Here is a 14,409-nt window from a genome sequence, read left to right on the forward strand (position 1 = left end):
GCACCTGATTGGCACAGCCCGTGATAGCTCAGAACTCCTGAACTCAATAGATCTGCCAGGTTCAACCTTCCTGGCAGCTGGCAGTAGGGCCATGCACCACTATTCCTGGCTCACTCATTATTTTTGACAGGGACACTTCAAAGCAAAGTACCACAAGAAACTAAAACAGCATTACTCCCAAAATATAAAAGGAATGAAGAAATGGAAAAGCAGGGACTACCTTTGTTTGATACCCTAATACTCAGCTTTCAAATTCCCTAATATTTGTGTTTACTTCTAAGGAAATCACATTAAGTCCTGAGAATTTAGCTTAATTGTTCCCTGGAACAAAGTTTAATTATATTATAGAACAAACATTTTTAAAAAAAGATATAGTTTTAAAAATCAGACTTACCTTCCAGAAGCTGTCAACTTTGCCATACACAAGGGATTGATTCTGCCTTTTGATTTCATTAATGTGCTTGATATCACTTGAATTCAGGTGCTGTTCTACCACAAATCCCAGAAAACTGTTGTCTGGTGTGTGGGCTATTTGAAAAAGAAAGGAAAAGAGGTTCATAAGTAAGATGATAGAAAGCACATGTACAGCTAAATGTTTATATTTACCCTAATTTTATGCAATAACATAAGAATGAAGAGTTTATTTTGCTTGGGAGTATTCCTCTACCCCCACCCCCACTTCAATCCTTTCCTTTGTCTCACATTTATTCTTAGAAGGTTTTTCAAACAGGAATGTTTTTCTCTATCGTGTATTAACCTAGGCCTAATCTTCTGAGCACACAAGAGAAATCCATTAGTCTCAGAATCATTAAGATACATTTCTTATTGCCTCCTCAACAGGAGAACAAAGTCTACAGACAGAAATGACAAAAACAAGGATTTTCTAGGCAATAGGTAAACCACACCAAAATGCTTACCACTTACAGAGAGGAAAAGGACTGAGAACACCAATATTCATTACATAATTGTAGGAAAAGACTTTCCTCAGTATCTCCCTTCTCATTCTCTGGGTTCTGAATACCACAATAGTTTTGTACTTGACTTTGGCCAAGAATAATTCACTAGGAAAGTCATCATTTATATCCTATGTCTGTAATCTTCAGATAAGATCAAAAAATACAGTAGGAATGAAAAGAAAATTCAGTTGCATAAGCAAAGATCTTCAAAATTCTTTCCCTTGTATACCTGTCTATCCCAAGAATCCCTCAAAGGTCCTATCTTATTGGCATTCTAATGGAATCTATCTTGTTTATAGTCACATGGAGCCAGGACTTGGCAGAGCCAGGATTCCAAATCCAGTGTGCTTTCTACTGTCTGCGAAACTGCCTCTCTCTTGCTGGGCTATGAATAATTTAAATCAAATTCTTCCTGGTAAATGAAGCATATTCATTTAACATAACACACTTGGGGGTTAATCACATTCATTCCCACAATGATCACTATTTTGGTCTATGGATAAGAGGAGAGGGGAAATCATTTCATAGACTTTCTCTGCAAAGATGCCTCCACAAAGGCAGGCTTGGTACTCTTTTTCAAAATATCAGGAGCATGCCCCACTGACTAGAGCACTGGACTAGAGAAGTCTAAGGACCTGAACCTCATTCTCAAATTAATCACCCAAAGATGAATGACTTAATGCTGGCAAAATGCAGTGAAGAACTCAGATGAAAGATATAGATACATAAATAAAAAGTGTTATCATCATCTGGTCTCCCGGGCTTTTGCCTAATGGGGGTGACAGAATGAGGAGATAATAGGGTTGTGATGGGGGAGTTTGGTAGAGTCTGGCCAATCTGTTATTTCATTTCTGAGATTTTGAACAAGTGCCCAGAGGTGACTGCAATGCCTGTAGTCTACTGAACAGCACTTGATGGAATAAATTCCTCAAGCAAGAAGAAAAGAAGACAGGCCTGATGTTTTCTTGGTGTGTGTGTGTGTGTGTGTGTGTGTGTGTGTGCGCGCGCGTGTGTGTGTGTGTGTGTGTGTGTGTGAGAGAGAGACAGAGAGACACACAGAGAGAGAGACAGACAGACAGACAGGTAGGTTTGGGGAGTTAGCAGGGGGTGACGAATGGGGATGTGAAGAGCAGGGGGAGAAAGATGGACGGGAAAAATCCCTAAATACATTTTACATTTTCCCAAAAGGTAGCTTCAGAATCAGAGACTTCATCAGCTACTAGGAATGCTTTAAAAAAAAAAAAGAAAAACAGGTAGGTATTTGATTCAAAACACAGCTGATGGATGACAGATATTTGTTGTATTATTACTGTAATTTACAACCAAACCAACTTTGACATGGTACACAAATTACATATACATTTTCTTCATTTGAATCATCCATCTTAACTCCTCTCTGGTCTTAGGATAGTATCCTGTGAATAAACAGCATCACAAGTAAGATTCAAACACCTCTGATCAAAATCAAGAAGAAAAATGTGTGCATGTGTGTGTAATTTTTAATGTGCATCTTTGCTACACTGTATCACTAGAAGTTTAGACACTGCTAAAACAAAATCACAACCTTTTGTTTGACGGATTCTAGTAAAATCTGACATAGCATCTTTAAGCCTTAGGTAAATGGAGAACTTTTCATCTCAGTTTTTTTTCACAACTGATGATTCTAATCTATACCAGCAAGTAGTAAGAAGACAAGAGTGGTGTCAGAAGATCCACCTATGGAAATTGGTCTAGAACAAGAGACATCATTCTTAGCCATCTCTCTCTCTTTCTCTCTCTCTCTCCCCCTCCCTCCCTCCCTCCCTTTCCCCCACCTCTTTCTGTCTCCCTCTCTCCCTCCCCCTCCAACAGCTATAGTCAGAGATGCTCAACTGGGTTTAGGGAATGGACTGAAGATACTTAAAATCATGTCAGTAAACTCATATTCTCTTTCATCTTGTCCCAGGATCAGAAAAGGGGAATGGGGGAGAGGTACAGTGGTATTCACAGACATGAATGTATTTAAAACTTAAGTCAAATCAATCTCTTTTTAACAAAGATACAGACGAATCCTCAGCCTCTACAGAATAAACACTACTAGGCCCTTAGGGAAAGGATACTCTCATTTGTGACTTTGAAAGGATTTATTAAAATTCTAATGCTTGTGGGTGCTGACATTCTCTGGTCTTGAACATTTTAACAGTTAATAAAGTTACACAGAATGAAATAATGCAATTCTTGGGTATACATACACATGACTCTGCATTACAATATAACTTTATTTGGAACCCTCTAATCTGGAATCGATACCATCATTTGGATGAGATTAAATTGTTTTCATAGTCAGTACAAAGCTAAAGGATATGCTAATCTTTTAGGATCCTTAACAAATTAATAGGGTAAATAAAACTTTGGGGGAGAATGTTGAGGCCATTAAAAGAACTATTTTCAAGCACTTTGAAAGTACTCATTAACATACAAACAATTAATTTCCTAATTACAAACTTTTCTGTTAACAGATCAATCCCCTAAGGACAATTTTGATATAACACTGTTAGGCTAGTCTGAATTATCATATTCATTCAATCAACAAGAAATAAATCAAATATTTATTGAGCATCAAGTATGCTTAGAGCTCTCCAGGACATGCTGATGCTCAGGACATAAAGATGAGAAAAACATCATCCCTGTCCTGGGGATCTTAAGATCCCTGTTAATAATGGATACATGATATGCTCCTTCTTCAAAGTTCTTTATTTGTTCTTAACAAAAATAAATAAATAAATAAATAAACTAAAAAGAAAGCTAATAAAGAATTTCATTAGGGGAATGCTTTTGTTTGTTTGTTTGTTTTTTTCCCTTTTTTTTTGAAAAAGACTTCTAGTCATGAGAAGAGAATGAAAGCTAATGAGTGGATAGCTCCCGTGTGATGGTAGTAAGCTGATATGTCACACAAGTGTGGTATACTAGATAGAAAAGTGGACTTATGAGTCGGGAGGATGTGGGTTCAGATCCCATCTCAGACAATTACTAGCTGAATAACCCTGTACAAGTCACACAATCTTTCTGTGCCTCAATTTCTTCATCTGTAACGAAGAGATGGCTGGACTCAATGACCTCTAAGGTCCCTTCCAATGCGAAATCTATGCTCCTATGATCCTAAGTTAGCAAAGCTTCCAAAACAAATTGGTGAATTTAGGGGAGGTCAAGAATTAGATTCACAATGGGTAAGGCATAGACAGGCTACAATCAGCCTCTTTGAAGGGAACACTCAAACTAAGATTCCAGACTCATTTGTCTAAGAGAGTTTATTTGAAAGCAACATAACTTCATTCATTTGCAAAATAGTCTAAGTCACATTTGATTTTTTTTTTATTTCACCTTGGCTTTTTCTTCAATTAGAAAGGTTTTTCCTTATATACCTCTACAACTAGCTACAAACACCTAAACGTGACATGTTTAATGGCCCTCTCTGTAGCTTCTGACACTTCTGACACCATGACCTTCTTTTCTAGAAACTCTGTCTTCCATAAGTTTTTTGTGACATTGCTCTCTTCTGGTTCACCTCCTACATGATGGTTCAACTCTTTTTTCAGTCTCTTTTGCTGGTTCTTCATTCAACTTCTGCCCCCATGCATAGGTATATGACAGGGCACTGGGTCTTCTTGCTTTCTACACCAAGTCTTGGTGATCTCATCAGCTCTAGGGGTTCAATTATCTATATGCAGATGACTCTCAGATTTATATATCCTGCCATACTTTCTCTCCTGAGCTCCAATCACAGATTGCCATCTGTTTTTTAAAATATTTTCAATTAGATACCTCCAATGTATTCAAAACAGAATTCATTCTTTCCCCACTTAAGCCCACCCCTTCTCCTCAAATAAGCAATGTCAGCTGAGGACACCACCATTCTTCTAGTCACCCAGGTTTGAAACCTTGTAGTCATATTCAACACTGCACCCTCCCATATTGAATCACTTGCTAAGTCTTATTGACTCTATTTCTACAACATTACAATCAATTAATCAAGCATTAATTAATTAACAAGCATTTATTAAATGTTTGCTATGTGCCAGGCACTGTGCTAAGTGTTAGGGATGCAAAAGAAGGCCAAAAACATGAGCTCTTCCCTTAAGGCATTCACACTGCAATGTGGCAGAGAGCAAGCAAACAGCCATGTGCACACAAGCTTGTATGTATCTGTCCCCTTCTCTCCAACTCACTTGGACCAGATTAATAGTTTCCTAACTGTGGTCTCCCTGCCTTAAGTCCTTCTGCTTTCCAATTCATCTTCCATAGAGCTGATATTTATTTATAAAGTAGAGATCTGACCATGCCACTGCACTGCTCAAAAAACTCTCATGACTCTACTGATTGCCTCTGTGACAAAAAAAAAAAAATACAAACTTCTCTGTTTGGCATTTAAAGCTCTCATATTTGGCTCTGGCCAACTTTTCCAGGTTTATTACGTACTTACTCCGGTTCATGTACTCTACTCTCCAGCCAAATCAGCCTATTCAGTGTTCCCTATACACTCCATATCTCTTATGTCCATCTTAGTGCTATTCTCCAGGTTGTTTCCCAGGCCTCTCGTGTATTCTTTTCCTCACCTCTGATTCTTAGAAACCCCAGCTTCCTTCACAACTCAGATCAGGAGACAATTTCTACACAAAGCCTTCCCTGATCCCTCCAGATATTAGGGCCTGCTTCTACAAAAAGCAGTTTTGACTTTCTTTGTATATTTTGGATCAACTTATGTGTGTACATATTGTTTCGCCTAATGGAATGTAGCTCCCTGAAGATGGGGATAATCCTGTTTTAGTCTCTGCATCCTTAATAATTGTCAGTGCCTAACACATAATAGGTGGCGAATAAATGTTTCTTGAATGAATGAATCCAATGATTCATATAGTTATTCCTTGTACTGCCTCATATTTCAAACTGTCCTACTGATAAAAACATTGCTGACTTGTCTTTGTACTTTGGTCTATACCAGTACTATCTATATTAGGCTAGCCAAAAGCCTAGGATCATTCCTAAAGTACTTTACAAAAAAATGCCCTATACATGTATCCTAGAGACAGAAGCCTGATAATAAAACATGACTTTCTAGTGATTCTCAGAATAGGAATAGAAAATGCTAAGACACAAGGTAGGCCATGGGGGTAGAGACAGGGGGGCTTTGAGGGAAAAGGTGTCATAGAAATTGGAGCTAGAAGGAAATTGAGAGGGAGTTCATGGGCAAGTCATTTGTGCTTTACATTTCTCAGTTCCCTTTTCTGTAAAATGTAGGCTGATATTTGTACTCTCTACCTCTTGAGGAGGATAGTGAGGAAGCTACTTTGTAAATGAATTACTATGTAACACGAGCTATTATTTTTACTACCCCATCTCACAAAGGACTGTGATTCAAACTGAGCATACTATTGTTTACAGCTGCATTCAGGGCACACTGGGATGAATTCATCATATACCAAAGGAGCCAAGGAGTAATAATGGCCAAGGTCATTTCTCGAAAATAGAAAAGCATCTCAAGGACCAGAATTAAAGATCTTCCTAGTTGAGGACCAAAAGAGGAAGTAGCGTGTATTGCAAATTGTGATTTTGCATATGGTGCTTTTAGAAATACTTTTTATTGATGCCTTTTGTTCTTTCCCTCCCCTGTCCCCAGCAAACCTTCCCTTGGTGAAAAAATGTTTTTAGAATCCTACTGTACTTTTTAATAAAAACAACAAAAAATAAATAATAACTGACATTTATATAGCTCTTGAGGGTTTTCAATGTGCTTTACACACATTGTCTTGTTTGAGCTGTGGAACAATGCTGTCAGATAGGTCCCAAAGATATTACTGTCCTTATTTTGCACATGTGGAAACTGAGGGCAAGGGAGGTGAAATGATTAGCCCAAGGTCATGTGGGTAGTAAGTATGAGATGTGGGATTCAAACTCAGGTCTCCTTGACTTTAATTCCTGCATAGCATCCATTACACTATATGGTTTAGAGCTTCAAAGTCTTAGTAGATGACAACAGTTAACCATTTGTTTCAGGATGGAATGGGATTTTTCCTAAGGTTCCTGGCCTGTCTGGTAACTATTTTGGCAGATTTATTTAAAAAAAAAAGCAAGTATATACATAGAAGTTAACATTTCAATCCATTAATTCAAATAACATTGGCTCTAAAGATCAAGACCTGGCAAGTATTTGATGAAAATTAGAATACTAATTCTAAGAAAAATATTTCTTAAAATTAGTAATATGCTCATTGATCTTCAGTATTTAAATATGCCCAGCTAAATGCTTAAGAGATATAAAAAAGAAGTATAAAACATGACTTTTGCATAAAAATAGCTAACACTGACATTTTGCTTACTACATTCCAGGCACAGTGCTAAGTGCATCACAACCTTATTTGATCCTCATAATAACCCTGAGAGTTAGGCACTATTGTTATTTCCATTTTACAGAGGAGAAAACTAAGGTAAACAGAGGTTAAGTGACTTGCCCAGCACCCCACAGCTAGCATAAAGCTTTTTACTTGGCCAAACACATTCAAATGAGTTAAATACTGCCAGTATATTAGTAGTTTTTGTAGATAAAGAAAAACTGTGATATAGAGAACTTTTTGGTAAGTAGACATAGGACTACAGGCCTCTATGATAAAAAAAAAAATTAAAAAAAAGGAGAAAGAAATGATATCCTAAATCCAGAAAGCTTTACAAATCAGCATATAATGGAGAGGGTTAATTTGAACCTGCCCTATGCTGTGATTGGATGATAGATCTTTCACAAGAAATTAAAGGGCTTCCCTTTCTGTCAACAAGAACCAATCACCTTATCTATCCTGCCCTACAGGAAAATAGATGGAAAAGGGGAGATAGAAAGAAGGGCAGATAAGGGGAAGGGGTATTCAGCATTCATGCTATCTTGGGGTGGGGGGAGGGATGAGATGGGGAGAAAATTTGGAGCTCAAAATCTTGTGCAAGTGACTGTTGAAAACTAAAAATAAATAATAAATATAAAAAAGAAACAATCACCTTAAAATAGAGTTCAAATAAAACGTGGCACAATAAATCTCTCCATCTAACATAAAGACGCAGTGAAATCATGGCTGAACCATGTGACCTAGAGGTTGAAAAATCAAAATCATTTTTTTTTTTTTAGTTCTAGAAGCTCTATGATCAAAAGCTAGAAATTATAACGAAGCTGAGAGACCCATGAAAGTTGTTGTTGTTGTTGTTGTTTTAATGATAACATATGCCCATTGAAGGAATCTGCAGAGTTGGATACTTATCCCTAAAGGACCTCAGAAGGGAGATAATTGTCTCTCAAGGATGGTGTATGGGAAATTCTTGCCTTGAGTGAAGGTTGGGCAGGGCAACCTGTAGGAACTCTAATTCAAAAATGTGTAGATTTGGTAAACAGAAGAAAAATGTCTCCACACCCCCACTGGGTCTCATTATCCTTTCCCCTACTATCTCTGCTAATGTGAATCTTCCTTAGCTTGAATTCTTCAGCATGGAACATGGAAGTAAACTCACATTGGCTAAGGCAACACAATATATTACACAACCCATTGTAATAACTTAAAGTGATATTGAAAGGGCCAATCCAATAAAAGAAAAAAAGAGAAAATACATTGCCTGGCTTTTGTGGCATGAAAGGCCACAAGAATAGGCTTTCCCCCCAATCATTTCAACAAGAAATCAGATTCCTGTAAGCCCTATATTGGCTTTTCCAGGGAAGGGTTTTATTGCAGTACAGTTACTAGTGTGATTAAATAACGGGGTAGGAAAAACAACAGCCCAGCAGCAGGCATATCTTTCTCCCAGACCAGGGTAGAGTATAAAAGCGGTCTTTTAGAGGGAAACAAGGGACACTTCTTAAAACCTGGAGTTCAATTCAATTCGATAAACATTTATTAAATGCCTACTACATGAGAGGCATTGAGGATGCAAAGATATAAGCCCAAAATGAACCAGTGACCACCTTCATGGAGGTCACATTCTATTGGGGGGTGAGGGGAGAAACAAGATAGAATATATACCCAAAGAAGTGTGGATTGTGGAGGGTCTTAAATGATAAGCTGAGGAATTTGTTATATTATCCTCATGGCAGCAGGAAGCCTGTAAAGTTTTTTTATCACGGTGAAAGCATGGTCAGAACCTATGCCTTAGGAAAATTCCTTTGGTGGAAAAGATTGGAGAGAAGAGAGACTACAAGCATGGAGACCATTACAGGTGGTTATTACAGTAGTCTAGCTGGGAGACGATGAGAACTTGTACTACAATGGTGATGGTAAGAATGGAGAAGAGAGATTTGAGAAATATCATGGAGGCACAATCAAAAAGACTTGGAAATTTGTTGAATGTTAGAGATGAGGGAATGCTAAGAGTAAAGGGTAGCCTCAAAGTTAGGAACCTCAGAATGACTGGTAGAATAACAGTGTCAGTCACAGAGATAAAAGAGTTTGGTGGAGGGAGAGATTTGGGGAGATGATGGTTTTTGGACACACTGCTTCTGAGATTTATGCAAGGTATTCTGAAGTAGATGGCCAACAGGCAACCTATTTTTTTTTATTCAATATATAAATATCCTCATATGAATATGGATATATTAAGCACTTATAATGTGAATGACCCTTTACTAGGTGCTAGAGAGAGACAGACAAGAGGAAAAATAGTACATTCTATTACTGAGTTTCTTTGGACCTCATAGAACTAGAATTGAGCTCTTTCTGGTGGTTCCTCCTGGTTCTAATTCTTCCTTACAACATCACTAATGCAAAAATATCTTTAAAAGGAATGTATATGTACAGCCTATATCAGATTGCAAGCTGTTTTGGGGAGGGAGGAAGAAAGGGAGGGGGAGAAAAATTTTTAAAACTCAAAAGCTTATGGAGTGATTGATGATAAATCAAAATACATTAATAAAAAAAAAGAATTAGAATTCAGAAGAGAAAGTATAACTGAATTAAGAGTTTTGCCAGCATCTGAGTACATAAACTAATGGGAACAGGTCAGACAACCAAGGGAGAGCCTGGAGTAGGGTTCTTAACCTAGTGTCTGTGAACTTAATTTTTTTTTAATAACTGTATTTCAATATAATTGGTTTCCTTTGCAATCCTTAGTATTTTATTTTATGCATTTAAAATAATTATTTTGAGAAAGGGTTCCATGGATTTCACCAGACTGCCAAAAGGGTCCACAGCAAACAAATAAACAAACAAACAAGGTTGAGAATTCCCTATTCTAGAGATAAATGTCAAAAAGGCTCAGGAAAGAATCCTGAAGGATACCCATGTTATGGAGGTAGGAGATGATAATTCAGAAAAGGAGTAATAAGATAGGGAGAAGGAAAACCAGGAGAAAAGTATCCTGCAACCCAAGAAAGGAGAGAGTGTCCAGAGGAAGGAATGGCCACCATTGTCAAACACCGCAGACAAGCAAGGAACACGAGGACTGAGAAAAGGCTGTGGTCTCCTTGGAGATAGCAGCTTCAGTACAGTTGCAATTGGAAGCCAAAGATCAAGAGGCTGATTATGAAGTGATAGGGGCTAAGTTGTAATTTGGCAGTGATATAGGACCAGATCTTGAGGAAATGGAAGGGGTCAAGTGAAGATATTTTAAGGAACAAGTTTGTAGACCCAGATATTAAGAAAGGCTGAACATGAAAAAAGGGGAATGATCAAAAGACTGATAGAAGTTGGAGGCATAGTGGATAGAGCCCTAGGCCCAGAGTTACAAGACCTGAGTTCAAATCTAACCTCAAAGACTTGCTACCTATGTGATCTTGGGTAAGTCACTTAACCTCTGTTTATTTCAGCTTCCTCAACTATAAAATGGGGATAATAAAAGCATTTACCTTGCAGAATTGTTGTGAGGATCAAATGAGATAATATATGTAGAAGTGCTTAGCACAGTACCTGGCACAAAGTGGGTATTATATAAATGGTTATTCTCTTTCCTTTTCTTCCTTTCCCTTCCATTCCCCATGGATCAAATTCACAATCCTCTATCATTACTCATCATTTTCTCATTTCCTCCAGTCTCTGATGAAGAGGAAGACAAATCGTCTATACGTTCCCTTTGTCCCATCTCCTCATGTCTTTTCCAGCAGATTGCCCCAGTACCATCTTCCATCTCTAATCTTCAATTTTCCCCTATCCACTGGGAACTTCCCTGCTGCCTACAAACACATACTTGTCTGCTGCCTATAAATACCTGGTCTCCTTTAAAAATGCTCACCAGACTCTAGAATCTCAACCTATTGTCCTATATCTTTCCTTTTTCAGCCAAACTCCTTGAAAAATCAAGTCACATCTCCATTCAAAACTCTACTTAACCCTCTACCTCTCTTTTGAAATTGTTCTCTCCAAAGTTAGCAAGGATCTCTGAATTACCACATAGAATGGCCTTTTCTCAACCCTCATCTACTCTCTGTAGCATTCGATACCATTGACTGCCCTCTCCTGGATTCTCCCTTGCAGCCATTCATCTAAAGGGGGGGAGCCCCAAATTTAAGTTTAACATCTTTCTCTTTGACTTCTCTATTATTAAGCAGCCCACCAGAGCAAAGATTAATCTTGCTTTGCTATCAAATCTAAACAACTAAAAGTAAATTGTAAGACATGTTATTCTGAATAATACCTATAGCCTTGTCAGAGATGCAAAAAACAGTCATGAGTTTTGTGTTTACAACAAAGACTCACGTAATCATGGAAAAACCTTTCTTACTGTATGTCAAGGATTGGTGAAATCCTCAGAAAATACAGCATAGACCACCCCTATTCTATTGTTACAGAGGTAGGAAACTATGGGTATAGAATATTGCCTAAATTATCAAACCTGTTTAGTTTCATTGAAGTGCTATAAATAAGCCATGACCTCTCTGGCCCTCAGTCTCTTCATTTGTGAAGGGAGGAAGTCAGACAAGATAAGTTATAAGGTTTTTTCTAGCTCTAAATCTATGATCTTATGATTGTTAAGAGGGCTCCAAGACTAATCCTGATCTTTAAGAGCAAGGAGCAATAGTTCTTTAGAGCCATTAATTACTTTCTGGAAACTATGAGAATACTGCAAGTTAGCCCTATCATAACAGAAACTGCATTGGTACTAGCATCAAGTTCCAGCTTCAATACTTGTTATTGGTGTGACTCTGGAGAAATCACTTAACCTCCCCCCTAAGCCTCAGTTTTCTCATCTGCAAAATGGGAATAGTAAAGCTCCCACCTACCACATGGCATTATTGAGTAGGTACTTTGTAAACCATAGAGGGTTATATAAATGTGAACTAGTATCCATTTGGCCTATCTAGAGGTAAAACATCTTCCAGTAATTTGGATGAGTCACAAAAACATCAGAAAAGGCCAGCTCTACCACATACTAAAGACCCAACCACAGCCTGGATAGTTTGTACAACTACCAACAGAAAGGAAGTCTGTCACTGGCCTAGAGAGGAAATGGTATAATCCTTCAGGCATGAATAACCCTGTCAGTTGGGGAAGGTAGAGAGAATTTACACACACACACACACACACCCCTTCTGTACTCATTATTGTGGACACTAATCTTACCAACAGCTCTTGAGAACTAAGTAACTCCCATGTAAGCTACTGCTGAAGGAGGTTCTCTAACTTCCAACACCGAGCACTCAAACTACTTCTACCTCCTTGTTTATTATAACACCCAAAGTCCTCATTTCTCTCCCAGATCTCATCTGGCCCTCTGCCTTGTCTCCCTACACTGCTTAATGTGGCCAAAAAATAATTTTTTTTTTTAAAGCTATATGTTTTGGTGGTAGACAACTCTTCCTCAAAAGAATGTCTGGTCAGGATGTGACTTTGGAAAGTAATCCTGGAAAGGAATCATATACACACAGCCCAGAACATCAGTAAATGAAAGAGTAGAAATTGGGATGTCAATCCATCTCACTGAGTTTGAATAAAACTAGAAAATACAATGTCCCTGCTCCATTTACACAAGTGATTAAGTACTCTTAGAAGGCAAAAAGTTGATCACATTCCCTCTGATGATAATAACTGCAATAATGACAACAACAATAGTTATCATTTATATAATGCTTTAAAAATTTGCAAAGTGCTGTTCATATTAACTCGTTTATCCTCACAATATCCATAGAAGGTAAATGTTATCCTTATTTTAAGGATAAGGAAACCGAGACTAAGAGAAGGCCAATAACTCACCCATGCTCAAACAGCTAGTATGCATCTGAGGCAAGATTCAAACTCAGGTTCTTCCACCCTCAGCCTCATACTCCAGCCACTGAACCACGTCATCTCATTTGACCCTCAAGATGTAGGTTCTACTGTCAAAATACCCATTTTACAGATGAGAAAAATGAGGCTGAAAAAGATATTACTTGCCTAGGGTCAACACCCAGGTTCTCCTGAGTCCAAGTCCAACGTCCTAGTTACTATACTACCTAGCTGCCTCTGAAAAGGAAGGAGAGTCAGAGCTTGCTCTACGGCTCACTCACCATCCCAGCTCTCCATTGCATCATGGCCAATACATTAGATGGCTAGCTATTCAGGCTTCCTGAGGTGACCTCTCCCACTTAGCAAGGCTAACTAGTTAGTTACCAAGCCTCTATTAAGTCCTACTGTGTAGCAGGCACTGCGCTAAGTTCTGGGGATACAAAGAAAGGCAAATAAAAACAAACAAATAACAACAAGAAGGAAGTCACTGCTCTCAAGAAGCTCACAGGAGTTAGGAGGTGGAGATAAAGAGGGAGGGAGAGAATTCCAGATATAGGAGACAGTGAAAGTACTTGGACAAGACAGGGGCAGGGGCAAGGATGGGGACATCCAACCCCATTTGGTTCCTTATTCTTTTCCAAGAGGTCTAGTTGGAGGCTTGGTGATGTATGAAGGCAAGGCACTGCTGGAGCATTATCATATCAAGTCATCTCTGGGAAACGGGGAGGGGGGTAGGAATGAGACAGGATGTGGTTGGGCCAGCCCTAGGAAAGACTTCTCAGTCCTACACAGAGGTTTTTCTGGAGCCTTAATGACTTCAGGACTCCAACAGCAACAGCAACTGACATTTACATAGGGCTCTGGGGTTTGCAAAGCACACTACATACATTAATTACCTCATTTCATCTTCAAAACAACCAGGTGAGTTGAGTTCTACATTTATGTCTCTGTCATTACTACTCCCCATTTTACATATGAGGAAACAAAAGTGATTTGCCTGTGGTCACAAAGCCAATAATTGCTGTGTGAGGTCAAATTTGAACCCATGTCCTTCCTGACTCTATATTCAGCGTTCTTATCTCTGCAGTACCTTTATTAAAACAATAGTGCCAATACCCCTGGGAAGGATCATAACTAGCCCTCAGCAATCTATATCTTAATTAATAGCTAACATTTTAGCAGGAATTAGAAGGAACTAGGGGAGGAGGTACAATGGGGAAAGGAAGGAGAAGAAGGAAGTAAAGGACTCTGAAAGA

General features: G+C 38.4%; 1 protein-coding gene across 7 annotated transcripts in view; it reads right to left on the reverse strand.

Annotated features, from left to right (window-relative positions):
- MGAT5 (alpha-1,6-mannosylglycoprotein 6-beta-N-acetylglucosaminyltransferase) overlaps positions 1 to 14,409 on the reverse strand; it is a 371,902-nt gene that overhangs the window by 95,454 nt on the left and 262,039 nt on the right. For all 7 annotated transcript variants that reach the window (XM_027835555.1, XM_027835550.1, XM_027835549.1 and 4 more), the window contains one exon: positions 395 to 528. In XM_027835555.1, the coding sequence (XP_027691356.1) occupies positions 395 to 528 (134 nt within the window). The remainder of the gene's footprint in view (positions 1 to 394; positions 529 to 14,409) is intronic.

The sequence above is a fragment of the Vombatus ursinus genome, unplaced genomic scaffold (assembly GCF_900497805.2).
Source record: "Vombatus ursinus unplaced genomic scaffold, bare-nosed wombat genome assembly UNPS02014816.1, whole genome shotgun sequence".
NCBI classification, from domain to species: Eukaryota; Metazoa; Chordata; class Mammalia; order Diprotodontia; family Vombatidae; genus Vombatus; species Vombatus ursinus.